Source organism: Pongo abelii, chromosome 15 (assembly GCF_028885655.2).
Source record: "Pongo abelii isolate AG06213 chromosome 15, NHGRI_mPonAbe1-v2.0_pri, whole genome shotgun sequence".
In the NCBI taxonomy this organism is placed as follows: domain Eukaryota; kingdom Metazoa; phylum Chordata; class Mammalia; order Primates; family Hominidae; genus Pongo; species Pongo abelii.
In genome coordinates, this window is record NC_072000.2 from 73115294 (window position 1) to 73131765 (window position 16472).

The 16472-nt window shown below is 52.3% G+C and overlaps 1 protein-coding gene across 5 annotated transcripts in view; it reads right to left on the reverse strand.

The window, feature by feature from the left end:
• The window catches only part of ACTN1 (actinin alpha 1), a 105349-nt gene that overhangs the window by 16020 nt on the left and 72857 nt on the right, over positions 1–16472 (reverse strand). For all 5 annotated transcript variants that reach the window (XM_024231894.3, XM_024231895.3, XM_054530230.2 and 2 more), the window contains exons 7-10: positions 14460–14541; positions 12391–12476; positions 3305–3397; positions 1698–1928 (exon numbers count right to left, since the gene is read on the reverse strand). In XM_024231894.3, coding sequence (XP_024087662.3) covers positions 1698–1928; positions 3305–3397; positions 12391–12476; positions 14460–14541 — 492 coding nt within the window. The remainder of the gene's footprint in view (positions 1–1697; positions 1929–3304; positions 3398–12390; positions 12477–14459; positions 14542–16472) is intronic.

The window sequence follows — 16472 nt, forward strand, 5'->3', positions numbered from 1 at the left end:
TAGACCCCTGGTGCCCCATGCCTTCCAGGAAGAGCCTCTTCCCTATCTCTGCCCCATATCCACCTTAGCCAGGCTGCCCCACCGTACCTCCCATCTCCCACTGGTATTTTCTGGGCTCCCAGGAGCCAGGCCTCCTGGGCAAGGTGTGGGACCTGCATCTACATTGGTCACCCAGCTATGGGACTTTGAGAATAGAGACCTGTGGGGAAAGGGCCCCAGAGTCTCCCTGACTAGGACTGGTTTCCCACAGGACTCTAACCGATCACAGAGGTCACACATGTGCTAAGGCAAAGGGCCCCCCAGGTAAACAGACCAACAATGCGCAATGAGGCAAGCAGGCACTGCAGCTGCCCGGCCTCCCCACGGTCCTGGATCCATTCATGGACTCAGGCCTCTGGGCAGTAACCTGGAGCCTACAGGGACCCCGGCCTGGGTGAGCTGGCCAAAATTCTGGGAGGACAGATGCTGAGTGCAAACCCACACGCCCCTTCAGACAGGGCCATGCCTCCAGTTTGTGCAACGGTGCCCAGCTGGACAGTCACTGGGGCTGCACCCTGCAAGCCACCCTCCCCACCACATGTCCCCAGGCCAAGCTACATCTGTCCCCCAGAAAGGGTACTTTGTCTAATTCTCATAGAGCACCCTTAGGCTAGCAGTGGCTCTGGCCACCTAAAAGCTACTGATGATTCAGCCTGGGAGCCCCGAAATGACTGCAATTTTCCAAACTGCATACACACTTGCAGCGTATTCTCCCTCCACAACCCCCTGGGCTGCTGTCTCCCCACAATGCTGTCTTTCACCCTCCCCTTCTAGACCTCTCACATGCCCATGACACTCCTATTACTTTTCACTTAAGGACAAAAAGCTCCGTCATGGCAAATTTCTTACATTTTCTTCTGTGTGTTTCTCTGGCTTATGAAATTTTTCCCTAAGTTGTGGGGACGGGGTCAAGGGGGATGAATAACAAAAATAACCTAAAAGAAGAGTATTTTATGACATCGAAAGCTGGTCAGAATATAATGTAAGATTGGGGGTTTTCTTAAAGCAGCTTATTATATAAAACAGGACTTAGTTATTTGTCAGTGGACATTTGAGTACAAAAACGGGGAAAAATGTTTAATTTCAAATACATATGCTTTAGGATTCCCTCAAATATTTACATGAAAAAACCAAAAAGATTAAAATCTTTTTTTTTAAGTTGATACTGGGTAGTAAGATTTTCAGTAATTTCTATGTTCTGTATTTTGCTTATTTGTATCTTTGAAATATACTACCCAAAAAACCCCACACAACTATTACTTAAATAATAATATTTTTTAACTACTTAAGATTCCATGGAAGTAGAAATCAACTTTACTGTGATTCAATTATGCCCTGTTTGGTTCAGGGTGTCAAAAGCATTGTGTTCACAGGGATGATTTTTTGTGAGAGGGAGGTCTGGAGCAGATGCTCAGGGGTCTGGAAGGGCAAGCCTGACCCAGAATGGTCTGGGCAGAGGGGGCTGCCCCACATGGCCGAGTTTGGGCTTGAGCCTGGGTGGTAACTGGAAGGGGGAAGTGACTTCTGGAGCAGTGTATGTAGGTAGAAGCAAACACGCCTATCCACACCCCCATAAAGCTGAATTTGACCACAACTAGGAGCAGCTCAGAGGTGGAGGCAGTCCAGTCTGGGGGCCCAGGCTCACCCCCAGCGCTCACCGAGACCATCCTGCCCTCAGAGGGCATGAAGGCAGGCCGGTTGCTGAGCCGCAGCTTGGTCTGCAGCGTGTTGAAGTTGATCTCCAGCTGGCACTTCTCCTGCACCTTGGGCGGCTTGTGCAGGCGCCGGTAGTCCCGGAAATCCTCCAGCTTCTGCTGCATGGCATGCATGGTGTTCTCGGGCACCCGGTTCTCCAGCCACGGGATTGTGCGGCGGATCCACTCCAACAGCTAGGGCGGGAAGGTGGTGGGGGCAGGAGGTGAGGACGCGGGGAGGGAGTGTGCTAGGGCCAGCCTCCCTTTCCTCCCAACAGCCCTTCCCACATGGGGACGGGGTCTCTCCTAATAGCACACTCCTTCCCAACTACCGACATTCCCAGGCCATGAAGCCAGCTTCCAGGGTGTTGTTCCCTCTGAGAACCACAGGCTTCGTGAAGCCTGGCTACTAGGGTACATCGACTCACAGTCACATCACTCAACCTCCCTGCTTTGCTAAGGGAAGACCCATAGACCTGCTGTGAAGTTAGTGCAACTAAAAGGCAGGAAGGAAACCTGGGTTTTAGTACCAGGTTCTAACTGGCTGGGCCTCAGTTTCCTCATCTATACCATGGAGGGGGTTAACAGCTATTTCCAGAAGTTCTTGCCATCTGACTTCCTAGGAATCTAGAATGTGGGTCTCTGACTTAAAAGGGAAGAGGCTCGCTTCTGGGCAGAGAGCTGGCCTGGAGCACAAGCAGGCACGGCCTGGACTATTTTCCTTGGGCCAAGGTGATGGCGGTGGAGAAGGTGGAGGGGTGCACATGACAATAGGAATACACTGAACACCTGCAGGGGGCCAGGCACATCACACACATGGACTCATCTGAATCATCACAGAAACACTACGAAGCTAAGGGCTGTGATCATCTGCATGTTACAGAGGAGGCAACTGAGGCCCTACCAGCTCCTGTAACTTGCCAAGGTGACCTGGCTGGAATGGCAGAAATTTAAACCCGGGCACTTGGGCTCCAGAACCTGGGTTCTTACTATGCTGGGCAGCAGATCCACCAAGAGGCTGGGCTGAGCAGCTCAAAGGGCTTAATTCTTTCAAGAAGAGGAGGCTTAACCCAAATGTAGCCAATGACAGAACAGGAAACCCAGCACTGTGCAATCCTGTTCCCTGAACAGTAGGGGACAGCTGCTACGTTTGGTAGCTGCTATGCTAGCCTGAGCCGGCACTAATTTACCAAAAACCCTACCCTCACCCTCTTAGAACCAGATGTGCTCCTTTTCTCACTGAAGCAAAACTCACAGACTAAGAGTACACCAGTCTGGAAAGGCTCTGATATCCCCTGGCTCAACTCTCACTTGACAAGTGAAAAAAACAAGAAGACCCTGAGAGGCAAAGGGATATCCTAGGCTCACGATAACTCAGGGACTGGCCTCTGCCCCCACCTCACTACTTTCTGGGAGAGCCACAACAGAGCTCAGGCTGCCCTGGACTAGCAGTATTGGGATCAGAGACTATACCAGCCTGGGACTATGCTCCAAGGAAAGATTTGGAGGTACACATTCTAGGGGACTGACTCTTGCTAGAGTCAGGCCAGGTGAACCCAGGGGGTACCCACATCACTGGCCAACTTCTCGTAGTCTTCCATAAGCTGCTCGTTCTCCTGGTTGACGGCCAACACCTTGCAGATGCGATTGGCTGCTGTCTCCGCCTGGCAACAAGACAGAGAGAGTCACAACCAGCCAGCCCCAGCAGCAGGGACACCTGGTACACACCTGTGCTGACAAAGCCCCTCCCATCCCTGCAGCTCCCTGTGGTTGGAAGGGAGTTAAGAAGGCTATGAGGTCACATTCCTCCTCTCTCCTTACCATCCTCCTTGCCAGCCCATGGCCAGGTCCCATGGGTCAAGTGAGCCTGGACAGAGGTCTTGGTGGCTGAACTGGGCCCCTGGAGAACAGCCTGAGTTTAAGGCCCAACCTGCAGGTTGGGAAGAAACTAATCCAATGACTGATATAATCAAAATGCTCAGGTCAGGTGGAGAGGTGAGAAAATTCATGCCCATCCTGGAATTCCAAGTGGAGGCACTGGAATTGCAAGGCTTAGGACCTCTGGCTGGATTTTCTAGGATCTTGGAGATGTGGGAATTCAAATCCGGGAGTCCTGGGATAAAGTGCTGACTGAGAAATCATGGTACCTCTCGGGATCCCTGCAGAATCTCCCAAGGCTCTTGGCCCAAAGCCTGAAGCACTTTAAAGAAAACTGACGGACATTCTACTGCACCCAAGTCCAGACTTCCAGATCAACCAAGTATGGGCTCAATGCCCAGCAAGCCCAGCACAGGCCCCTTCCGGACAGCTAAGCACACATCATGCGCTGCGTGCTGGGCTAGCAGGGACCCAAGATGGCCTCAGCAGCAAAGGGAAGGAAAGGGGACTGAATGGCAATCCCAGGCAAGGACCAAGAAACCTTAGTGGGAGAGCACCTTCTGCAGCTGTGGGGGCTACTGTACCCCTAACACCAGCAGGGACCCAGCATTCCTGAGTCCACTTCAAATAGGTGGTTTTAAAATCCAGCTGTGTTCTTGCATACATTCCAACCCTACACCAAGGGGGAAGTGAACTCAAAGCCTTTTGGGGACCAGAGGGTAGAAAGGAAGACAGCCTGGGGGTGGGAGAAGCTGATATCTGTGAGAAGACAGACATGCATCCTGAGACCCTGGAGAAGGGTGCCCTGCAGATGAAAAATGATCCCTGGATTAACAGGTTGAAAGACAGGACCTCACAACTGGTTGATGAACAAGACAAAACAGGTTTCAACTGCAGCAAGATGAACTGAGGCTGGTCATAAGGAAGAGTTTCCTGAGAATGAACGTCTTAGAATTGGAAGGAATGACTAAGATGGAAGATGGAAATGTTTTTTCCTTGAAGAACTTCTTGAATCCACCCACCAAATCATGTGCTTTGTGGATGACTGTGCTGGGGTGTGTGGGGCACGGGGTAAGGGGCAGAATGAGATCATCCTAAAGGCCTTGTCAGAAACACAGTCAAGGAGGTCAAGGGAGGCACGCCCTGCAGAGCAAGGTGTCAGAGTGGGTTGGGAGAACCAATAAGGAGAAGGTGGGAATGGCCAGAGGGTGGTCTAAGAGTCCCCTGAGGTGGGGACTTTGAGTCCTGGGCCTGAAGAAACTGAGACAGGGAGTCACATCCTTAGGCCCTCACCCCCTGACCCCAACTCAACCCTGTCCTGGAGATGCCATGGCTGCTTCTCACCCACAACTCCTGACTGATCGCCATCTCTCCGAGAACCAACAAGCACCCACGGGGAATCCCAAGAAGCAACGAAGAGGGAAATGCTTTTCCTGGAGCCTGTCTAGGAGACATGGAGCCCCAGAAAGCAAGTGAGGCCATGGGAACCAGGCCAGCAGCCTCATGGGGCTGACTGGAGAGCAACTTGCCGGAAGCCCCGGACTACTTCCCTTCAAGGCTGGGGCAGGGGGCTGCGGAGAGACCTGCGTGTCCTCCTCCAGGCTGATGTTTTTGTGAGGATGTGCCACCCCGGCAAACTATGCCAGAGATGTGCCACTCAAACAGCTGAAACTCCTTGGCAGCTACTCATCACTGGCACGAAGCAGCTGCAGCTGTGATTTTCATGGATAAAGCCACCTTCACCTTGTTACTCTCCTGATCCATCAGCTCAATGGTCATAAAATCTGATGTGTGCCAATTTATCAAACTGGTGGACTAAGGTCTGCATTCGTGGGATTTTACATGTGTCCTGTGGGACCTCAAGAGCCTCGCCCATCCCCAAGAGCCTGCTGACTACTCCAGAGTCAGGGTCAAAAGGGCTCCCTTCTGGATGAAGTCTGGGGGAGATTCCGGGTGGGCCTCCTGGGGACTTTCCACAAAGATCCAACCGCGTTCCCAAGCCGGAGTCTCAGCCACCTGCTCCCAGGATGGCCTCTCCAGAAGGAGACTGACTGAGAATACCATCCATTATAACCAGTGAACCAGCCTTCAGAAATAACATACAAGTACCACGGGAGACACGAGAGCGCTTTCTGTATGGCAGGCCAGCCTGCAGACTCCACCGGGGTTCCCTTGAGGAACAGCCCAGCTCCTACATTACCTTCAGGAAGCAGGTTCCTGAAATCCAGATTTGATTTTTCTAAAAAAACCATGGCAGAATCCTCAGAACCTCATCCTCTCCCTTTCTCTCGCAGCCTGACTCCCCCGACAGGCAGGATGCACCACAGAGAAGCCCACTGGGTGGTGAGTTGGACCTGCTTCCACAGTGGTCCCTTGATGATAATGGCTTCATCACCCACCAGCCTCAGCCTGAGAAGTAAGATGAGGTCAGCTGGGAAGGCCAGGCTTAGTCAGGCCCACGGGACATGATCCCAGGAGCAGAAGGAAAGGCTGTTGGGGGTGACAGACCTTCCCCATCACCGCAAATTCCTGGTTTTCTAGCTTTTTCCTCTCACGGCTACAAGAACCCCAAGAACTCTGAGGGATCTAGGAGAGAGGCACCCAGAACCACCAAGTACATGAAGAATCTCAAAGACAACGCTTTAGTCCAGAAGTTCAAAGGAGAGACGTGTTCTAGGGGAGGAAAGATTCCTTCCCTGAGTACCTCAGGAACTGAAGCAGCTTCAGAAGCAACTTCAGAAGAGAACCCCGGGAGAGACCTGGCTTCAGGCTATTCCTGAAGAGGAGATGGGCCGCGCTGGCCCCAGCAAGAAGAACCAGGTGCCCTGATATGAGAAAATGTAACAGATGCACAGATTAATTGATGGCTTCATGGGATAATGTAACAGATGTAACAGATAATTGATGGCTTCAGAAAATATTCTTTGGAAATGAGCAAAATGTTGCTTCCAAGTGCCAAAGGAGAAGACTACTAGAAATCTGTGTTTCCTTTCCCTTAGTTTGCATTTTCATGGTTGTTTTTTTTGTTTTTGTTTTTTTTGTTTTTTGAGACAGAATCTTGCTCTGTCACCCAGGCTGGAGTGCGATGGCACAATCTCGGCTCACTGCAACCTCTGCCTCCAAGGTTCAAGCCATCCTCCTGCCTCAGCCTCCCGAGTAGCTGGGATTACAGGTGCGCGCGCCACTATGTCTGGCTAATTTCTGTATTTTCAGTAGAACTGGGGTTTCACGGTGTTGGCCAAGCCGGTCTCAAATTCCTGACCTCAGGTGATCCACCAGCCTCAACTCCCAAAGTGCTGGGATTACAGGGGTGAGCCTCTGTGCCCAACCCGAATTTTCATGTTTTTTTATGACCTACTTTAAGCTGTGCTATTATACAACTTAACATACAATACACTTTGTTGTATATTCAAGAGTTATTTTTAAAAAGATACAAACTATTATAATCCCTGGAATACTTAGCTATCCCAAGCCAAACTGCTACCCTAATAATCAGCATCCAATTGCCTGATACAGGCACAGTCTAGAGAGGAACTGTCCTCAAGGTGACATCAAAACTCCCAAACGTGGCCAGATGATGTGCTGTGGCTCCACCACCCACAACCCACAGATTCACATGAATGCCACGAGGATCTCATCTATGTCATCTTTAGCCAAAACGTTCCCAAATCTAGCTGGACCTGCTTTTTTCTTCTTCCCACAGCTGTCCACTGCCCAGTCTTTCCCTCTGTCCTGAGTCAGCCACCAAGCCCAGGGTTCCTGCTAAGAGAGCCCCCAGGTCAGCAGAGATCTCAGACCAGGCATCTGAGCTTCCTCATGGTGAGTGGGCCAGGGTGGGTGACCAGGCAGAGGGAAACTGGCCCCTTTCCTCAGGCAGCCCACACCTTGCCAGCTTCCTCTCCTACCGCAGGCTCCGCCTGCATACCCCAAAGCTTCTTGCACAAGCTGTAGTCACCTCCCTCCACAACACTGTCTGCCCCTTCCCAAGGCCTTGCTAAGCCCTCCCCCCACAGACCTTATGTTCAGGTTTCTGCTGCTCAAGAAAACCTTGGTGGCCAGCAGTCCTGTGACTGCACCTGCCCTGCTCAGATCTGGGGCAGAGCAGGGCACAGGTCAGACTGCAGCCACTGCGGGCTCCTTTTTTTAGGGTTTTCCCAGATGGCTCATGAATTTCTCTCAGATCGAGTCCAAGCCTTCAAGTGTTCTTTCTCAGAAACAGCAGACCATGAACTCTAAAACACGAGCTACATAAACAAAATCGTAATGCTCTCCACCCATTCTAAGTCCCTGTAAGGGAAGAGGAGGGGAGAGGGAAGCAGAGAAAGAATTAGAACCAAAACCCACCTGTCAAACAGCAGTTGGTCCTCATCTAATGAGGGAAATCAGTACACAGACTTATTACACAGCACGTGCCTGTACAGGCACACGAGCTGTGCACCACACGTGCACACACACATTAGGCGCTGTTGCCTTTTCATTCCACCGTACAAGGTTGGGGGACAGAAAGACAGTGGAGAGGATGGAGGGCACTGGGCACGGGTTTTGGAAGATTTTCCTCATCGGTGCCAGCCCGGAGACAGACAAGACAGGAGTGTGTGAGTCAGCAAGAGTCCTTCTCCTCCATCAGCCTCACCACACAAGGCGAGGTAGGGTTCCCCTCCCCTGCCCGCTCAGCTCAAAGCAGTCACCTTAGACGTGGTGGGGGCAACTCTGGATCAGAACCCTGACCAGGACATGAGAGGACAACCACCACCACCACCAACCCAGCTGTGACCTTGCCCTCAGGTGTGGACAAAAGCAGCGTGAAATGGTTGCAACAGGGATGAGTGAAAGGGAAGGGGGCATGGGGAGGTGGCATGAGATTTGGGACGGGGAGCAGGCTGTCACCCACACGCCACCCACACCCCACACACTCCACACACCCCTCACACACGCCACACCCACAGCACTCCCCTTCGCTCCACACACACACACCACACACGCCACACCTCACACCACACACACCCTACACCTCACACCCACAGCACACCATAACACTCCACACCACACCCACACCTCACACGCTACACCTCACACCCACAGCACACCATAACACTCCACACCTCACACGCTACACCTCACACCCACAGCACACCATAACACTCCACACCTCACACGCTACACCTCACACCCACACCTCACACCACACACACACCTCACATCCTACACCTCACACCCACAGCACACTATACCCCTCTACACCACACACCACACCCCACACACCACCCACAGCACTCCCCTTCACACACACACACCAAACATGCCACACCTCACACCACACACACCTCACACCCACAGCACACCACACACACATCACACACATACCTCACACCCACAGCACACCACACACACACCACATACCTTATACCACACACACACCACACACATACCTCACACCCACCACACACATACCTCACACCCACAGCACACCACATACACACCACACACATACCACATACCTCATACCACACACACACCACACACATAACTCACACCCACAGCACACCACACACACACCACACACCTCACACCACACACACACCACACACACACCACACACCTCACACCCTACACCTCACACCCACAGCACACCACACCCACAGCACACCACACCCCTCACACCTCCTACACACCACACACACCAGTCCCCACACCCCATACACCCCTCATACACACACACCTCACACACTACACCCTTCCACACCACATTCCCCACACCCCCCAGACACACACCTTACACACCACTCCACCCCCCCATACACACACCACACACACCTCACACACCATACTCCACACCCCCCATACACACCTCACACCCACCACATCCATACCATACACACACACCCCATATCTCACCCACCACATCCCCCACACCACACATACCTCAAACCACACACTCCTCAGAACCCCCCATACCCATATACACCACACACACCCACTTCATACCCGCTCCACCCACACGCATCTCACACTCCCTTCCAAGCTTTGTCACCAGCCAGGACACAGAGAAGGCTTCAGAGATAGGGAAGGCCAGCATCAATGGGCATGAAGCCCGGGACAGACCCCTGAAGGAGAAGGGGAGAGACTGGAAGAGGAGGAAGGAGCTTTGGGAAGAGGGGAAAAGACCATAGCAGGGAGCTCAGCCTGACCATGGACACGGGCAGGTGCACACCCGTGGCTATTGGGCCAGGAGGCCAACCAAGGCTAGGGAGAGAAGCTGCTCACACCCTGGCCACCAGGGGCCAGGGGAGGGGCACAGGAACAGTAGCAGGAGAGGTGGGAAGGACAAAGAGCAAGCAGAAGGAAGGCCAGAGGAGGGGCTGAGAGGGACTGGGCAGGCTGGGGGGACACCTATGAGAAAGAGCCTCCAGACAGGGCTGCTCTCCTGTCTCTGGCCTGCACCAGTGAGCCCTGGAAGGAAGTTCCAGAGGGTCTTGGGCGCCCAACCAGGCAGGGAACAGGGCTGCTGCCAGCCCATATGGTGTCTCTGGATCATTTTTTACCTCTTCCCCAAGGGCACTTCTACTGGGAAAATGTCCTACTGATTTCGTTAGAAGACATTTTCACCGCCATCTGCAGGATCACTTTAGTAATCAATATCCAAATCTCCATCGTCCACTGCACACACATGGCACTTGTGAGTAGTCTGCAACCTGCACAACTGTCCATGGCAGCCTGGTTGAGAAGCATCAGGCAGGGCTCTGGTCTGGACTCCCTGGAGAAGGCAGGAAGAGTTCTCCCTGCTCTGGCTGCTGGCTAAATTTGCGAGGGTGGCCTTGCTCGAGCAGGAAGGAGGGAGAGAGAGAGGGAAGAAGTCCCGGATGTTTAAGGAAATAGAAAGCACTGCCAAGAGCTGTGCTGCCTGGGATAAGGGCTCTTGATGCGGGGTGCAGGGAAGAAGCTGAGACCACAAGCTTCTTTCTCACTTGTGGTATCCGCTATGCCCAGGGCATAGGGACAGAGACACAGAAGGTCATTCAGAGGCTGGGGTTCTCTGGCATCTTCAAGTGTCCTGGCCAAAGTTCAGAGTCCTGTCCCCCTGCAGGAGAAGGAGGGGCTTCTCTAGTCCCTCCTTCCATCCCAGGGCCTGCTGCTGGAGTGTCCAGGGAGGACGGAAGAGATGGGCAAGAGGGGAGAGTGGAGGAGGCCGAGGGAGAGCTCACCTTCTGCGCACCCGAGAAGGCGTGGCCGTGACATGAAACATTAGGTCACACGGCCTTCCCATCCAGCCTTAGCGTGCCTACACATCTGCACAGAGAAGGAGAAGAGGTTGAGAGGAGAAAGTAGGCAGCGGCAGCAGCACAGAATAAACCCAAACGGCCATGGTGGACAGAAAGAGAACACAAGACAGACGGACAGACAGAAAAGGAGGGAATGAGCAGAAAGAGAAAAAGAGACAGCAGGGGAGGGAGTGGGTAGGAGGTGAGCAGAGTCTGAGGCAGGGACAGCACAGGAGAGGTGGGAGAGGGCGGGGGCTCCCATCATGCATTTTTTTGTTTTGTGGTTGTTTTTTGTTTTTGTTTTTTGAGACAGAGTCTCACTCTGTCACCCAGGCTGGAGTGCAGTGGCACAATCTTGGCTCACTGCAACCTCCGCCCTTCGGGTTCAAGCGATTCTACGGCCTCGGCCTCCTGAATAGCTCGGATTACAGGTGCGCGCCACCACACCTGGCTAATTTTTGTATTTTGAGTAGAGACGGGGTTTCACCATGTTGGCCAGGCTGGTCTTGAACTCCTGGAGGCCTCAAGTGATCCACCTGCCTCGGCCTCCCAAAGTGCTGGGATTACAGGCGCGAGCCACCGTGCCCAGCCTCATCATGCATTTTAAGACGGTCACTCAGATGCCATGTGGAGGGCAGGAGATCTACATGAGACGTGAAGGTTCTGTAGTCATGGTGATGTTGTGCTTCTTCTGGGGTCCTGCCTACCAGGGAGGTCTGGGGGAGGGGTGTATGCTGCCTAAGCCTGGTGATGAAAATGCTCAAATCTTCAATGTCCACAGCATGGACAGTGCCCTTTAGTCGTGGTACCCCTGTGTGGTGCAGAACCTGCACGACTGAACTTTAATCTCAGGCCTCCCGGAGCAAAACTGGGCCAGGACACTTGACAGGGCTCACAGCTGCCCACCCCCTCTCCCTTCCTCCCAGAGGTTCTGCTTATGTCTGAGAACACAGAGTGCAGCATGGCCGCATGGGAGTCCCAGGCAGGATACAGGAGAAGGCACTAGAGCCCAAGGGGGCTGAGGACAGATCTGCTAAATCATGCCCATGAGCAGGACAAAGGTGGGGCTTTATGATGCCTTTGCCAAGTGGGTAAGTGAAGACTGGAGGTGTCTCCCAGCATTGCCCTTCTAAGGGAGCTCCAGCTGCTCTATCGAGCCAGTGGCTTCAACAGATGTGGACATGGAAGGGCTGCTCCTGTTCACCTTTCAGTAGCCTTCCAGAACCACCCCGGCTGCCTCATGCACACAGCCCTTCCTGCTTAAGCCAGTCATCTGGGTCCCAGAAAGTGAGCTGCTGCCCAATTTTCTTGTTAACAGTAGAAGATGAGAGAGAGAGGTGTGGGGTGGGACAGGGGCCGGGTAAGAACAACACGCCACTTCAGAACCAGGGGCTGCCTCTGTCCGAGACCAGACCATCCAGATACCTGTCACCAGGAGAGGTGGAGGCGGGCAGGAGGACATGGTTTGGGGTCCAGCAGGAGGTGTGCTGGGCATGGAAGGAGCAGGGGGCCCCGGGTACCTTCTGGGCTCCAGAGAAGGCGTGGTAGAAGCTAGACACATAAGTCATGATGGCTTTCTCATCCGGTCGGGCAGTTCCAACGATGTCTGTCAAGAAAAATCTGGAGTTAAAGCCAGCTGGTTCCAAGAACACCATACACCCCCGATGTGATGCAGAAAGAAGCTCACAGTACCACCAAGTCTTCTTGCCAAAATGTGGAGCCCGAATCTAACCAGCCTCTGGCGTCAACTTGCGCTTATGGGAATGTAAGTAGAGGAACACGTGAAATGAAGCCCCAAAGGAGGCAGACAAACCCAGGATAAAGAACTTGCTACAGGACAGCGGCCCCATTTCTGCAGCAAGTTCAACGGCAGGAATAAAAGGGGTCAAAGGGAGGAGAGAAGTACTAGAGATGGGAAAAGCCAAAGGGAGGAGAGAAGTACTAGAGATGGGAAAAGCTGTAAACACAACCGAATGCCAGTATGGACCTTGTTTGGATTCTGATTAAAACAAACCAACCCTCAAAGAAATGTCATAGGTAATTAGGGAAATTTCATTATGAACTGGGTATCAAATGGAATTATCAGTTTGCTAAATGTGATAACTTTATCATTGCCTAAGAAAATAACTCCATTTTTAAGGCATGTATTCAGAAGTATGCAGTGGTAAAATGATGTGATATCTCAGAATTGCTTTAAGATACTTCAACAAAGAAAACAAGAAAAACACAAAGTGTGGCAAGACCTCAGCAGCCTTTCTATCTGGATGATGGAAATCGGAAAGGTCATCATGCTATTCTTTCTGCTTCTGCCTGGGTTTTTATGTGTTTGAAAATTTTCCTCATGACATTTTGAAATTTTAGAAGCTACTGGTGGCTTTGGGAGGCCAAGGCAGGCAGATCACTTGAGGCCAGGAGTTCGAGACCAGCCTTGCCAACTTGGTGAAACCCCATCTCTACTAAAAATATAAAAATTAGCCGGTGGTGGGTGCCTGTAATCCCAGCTACTCGGGAGGCTGAGGTAGGAGAATCCCTTGAACCCAGGAGGCGGAGGTTGCAGTGAGCTGAGATCGTACCACAGCACTCCAGCCTGGGTGACACAGGGAGCAGTCTGGACCCCACTGTGGTCTTTTCCTGTCTCCATAACCCCTTTCTAGCCCTTCAGTGCCGAGCAGTTGGGGCCAAGGAGAGCATGCAGGGAAGTGGCTGTGGTGAGTCAGGCTCCTCCCAAAGAGCAAGCGCAGAGGTGGGACAAGAAGACCCAGCCTGACCCCAGCCTGGAGCTGCCAGCCCTACATGGGGAGAGGGGCAACGGCAGGGTCAGCAGCCAGGAAGAGCTGGGTTTCCAGCCCCAGGCCCAGTCTTTGGTAAGGATGTTCTAGTGTCAAACCCTGAACGTGTCCCCATCCAGGCATCCTGGCTAGAAGCATCTGGGACACCAAGTCCTTGGTGAGGAACAGAAAAGTCAACACTCAACTTGGGCCCCCTCCTTCCTTCCCTACCCAACATGGAGCCACTGCCTCTGGCTGGGATCTGCCCAGCAAGGTCAGAACTGGACACTCGCACCACTGAGAAAGTCCAAGCCATAGTTTTCTAGCACCCTCCTCAGAAGATGCTAGAAGGAAGCCAGGGTTACAGATGAGAGCAAACACCATGTCCAGCCAGCCCCAGTCAGAGCTGGGGCATAGAGGAGATGCTAAGCTCAGCTGTCCAGAGACCACCCAGGGCTCAGAGGGTTAAGACAGTGCACCTCTCAGCAAGGGAAACTTCCCATCCCAAACTGTGCCGAATTTTCCCCGCACCCCAGCACCTGCTATCCTGACTCCAAGGCAAAGACAAGAACCATCCTCAGGCAATCGATGCAAGAACAGCCCCTAAACCCTTTGCAGAATCAACTAACACCTCTCTCTCCAAAGCTCAGGGAACAATGGAAGAATCCCCAAGAGGCTGTGATCCCCGTGCTCCTCAAATGTGGTCCCAGAAGACCAGGCCTCCTCCCGTCCAGCCCTGGACTGCTGGGGTCCACCCCTTCTTAGCCACTGAGCGGCAGGTGGGGGATGGGCAAGAGACACAGAAGGAAAGCGCCTTTCACCTTCGGCATCCAGCATCTTAGGGATGTCCAGGTACTTCTCTGCCACGTCAAAAGCCGTATTCAGATTTGTGAGTGGATCATCCTGGAGGGAGAAAAGGAGGAAGGGATGATGAAGTGACAGCCACAACAAGTCACTGGCTACTCCCAATTGGGTGGCCACCCAAACTGGGGAGCAGAGCGACTTTCTCCCAGCCCCAGCTTGATTCTCAGGGGACAGCTCCAGATGTGGAAGGCTGGTCTCACCACTGGGGCTCACTGCTCGGAGGTTTAAAGCATTCTCTTTCCCCCTTCAAGCTTCAGATAGTCAGGGAAATGGGGCGAAGTAGTCTGCAGCCTGAGTCAGGGATAGGAAGGAGTTCCTAAGGAATGTGTGCTACGGGCAGGGCATTGGCCTAGGTGCCATCCATCCTGGCTTCTGGTTTCAGCTCTGCCTCCAACCAGTGGGACTTGTGGGTAGGTAACCTGACCTCAGCTTCTCCATCCATAACTCAAGAGTTGAAGTAGGGAGCTCTTAACTCTAGACCAGTCAAGATTCGGAGCAGGAGCCCCTCTGGTGCTCACATTCCATGAAATTTGGGGGCTCCTTTAAATAGCCACAGCTTTGGACTATTCTGGCTTCTGCTACCTTCGCAAGAACACTTAGCGGGGCTTGGCAAGGATGTTGAGAAGCTGTAATCCTTGTGCGATGAATGCAACATAAATGTAGGTGGAATGTCAAATGCTGTGAGAATAGGATGGTGGTTCCTCAAAAAATCCAACATGGAATTACATGGTCCTACAATTCCACTTGTGAGGAGATACTCAAAAGAATTGAAAGCAGGTTCTCAAAGAGATCTTTGTACCTCCATTGTTCATAGCAGCATTATTCACAGTAGCCAAGAGGTGGAAGCAACCCAAGTACCCATTGATGGATGAACGGATGAGCAAAACGTGGTGACACATACAATGGAATATTATTCAGCCTCAACAAGGAGGGAATTTCTGACACATGCTGCAACATGGATGAACTCTTAGAATGTTATGCTAAGTGAAATAAGCCATACACAGAAGGACACAGGCCAGGTGCGGTGGCTCACGCGTGTAATCCCAGTACTTTGGGAGGCCGAGGCGGATGGATTGTTTGAGGTCAGGAGTTTGTGACTAGCCTGGCCAACACGGTGACACCCGTGTCTGCTAAAAATACAAAAATTAGCTGGGTGTGGTGGTGCGTCCCAGCTACTCAGGAGGCTGAGGCAGGAGAATTGCTTGGACCCGGGAGGCAGAGGTTGCAGTGAGCCAAGATCGCACCGCTGCACTCCAGCCTGGGCGACAGAGCAAGACCTCATCTCAAAAAAGAAAAAAAAAAAAAGGCAAACACCATATGGCTTCACTGTTATGAGGTTCCCAGACAGAAAGCAGAATGGTAGCAGCCAGAGGCCGGGGCGGGGGGGGAGAGGCAGGAAAGAATGGGGAATTACCATTTAATCATTTAATGGGTACAGACTTTCAGTTTTGCAAGAAAAGAGTTTTGAAGATGGATGGTAGGAACAGTTGTACAATAATGTGAGTGTACGGAATACCCCTGAACAGTAAGTGTATCTAAAAATGGTTAAAGTGGTAAATTTTGTTTTGTATATTTTACCACAGTTATTTTATAAGCTTTTAATGCAGAGGGTAAAAAACCTTAGTGGAAGAGTTTCTGGCTGGGCCCTTCTCCTCTATTCTTGGTTCCCCAGACTAACCTAAAGCAAGCTGGTTGTGTCGGCCCAGGACTCAGTTTCCCTGTTTGCTAAAGGGAGAAGTATAGGGTAACAAAAAGATAAATACATCATCCAGGATGTTTTCAGGAGGAAATTGCTCCCTCTGGGAAAGTCTCCAACAGCAGCCAGGAGGGTGAACACTGCCAAGTAGTCAAGGTCATTCCCATCCAGGGCCTTGAACAACAGCTGCCAGTGCTCAGGTCCAGGTACACACCCACCCACCCCATGTGAGTCCCAGGGACCCCAGGGCCCCATGCCCACCCATGGCTGCTGC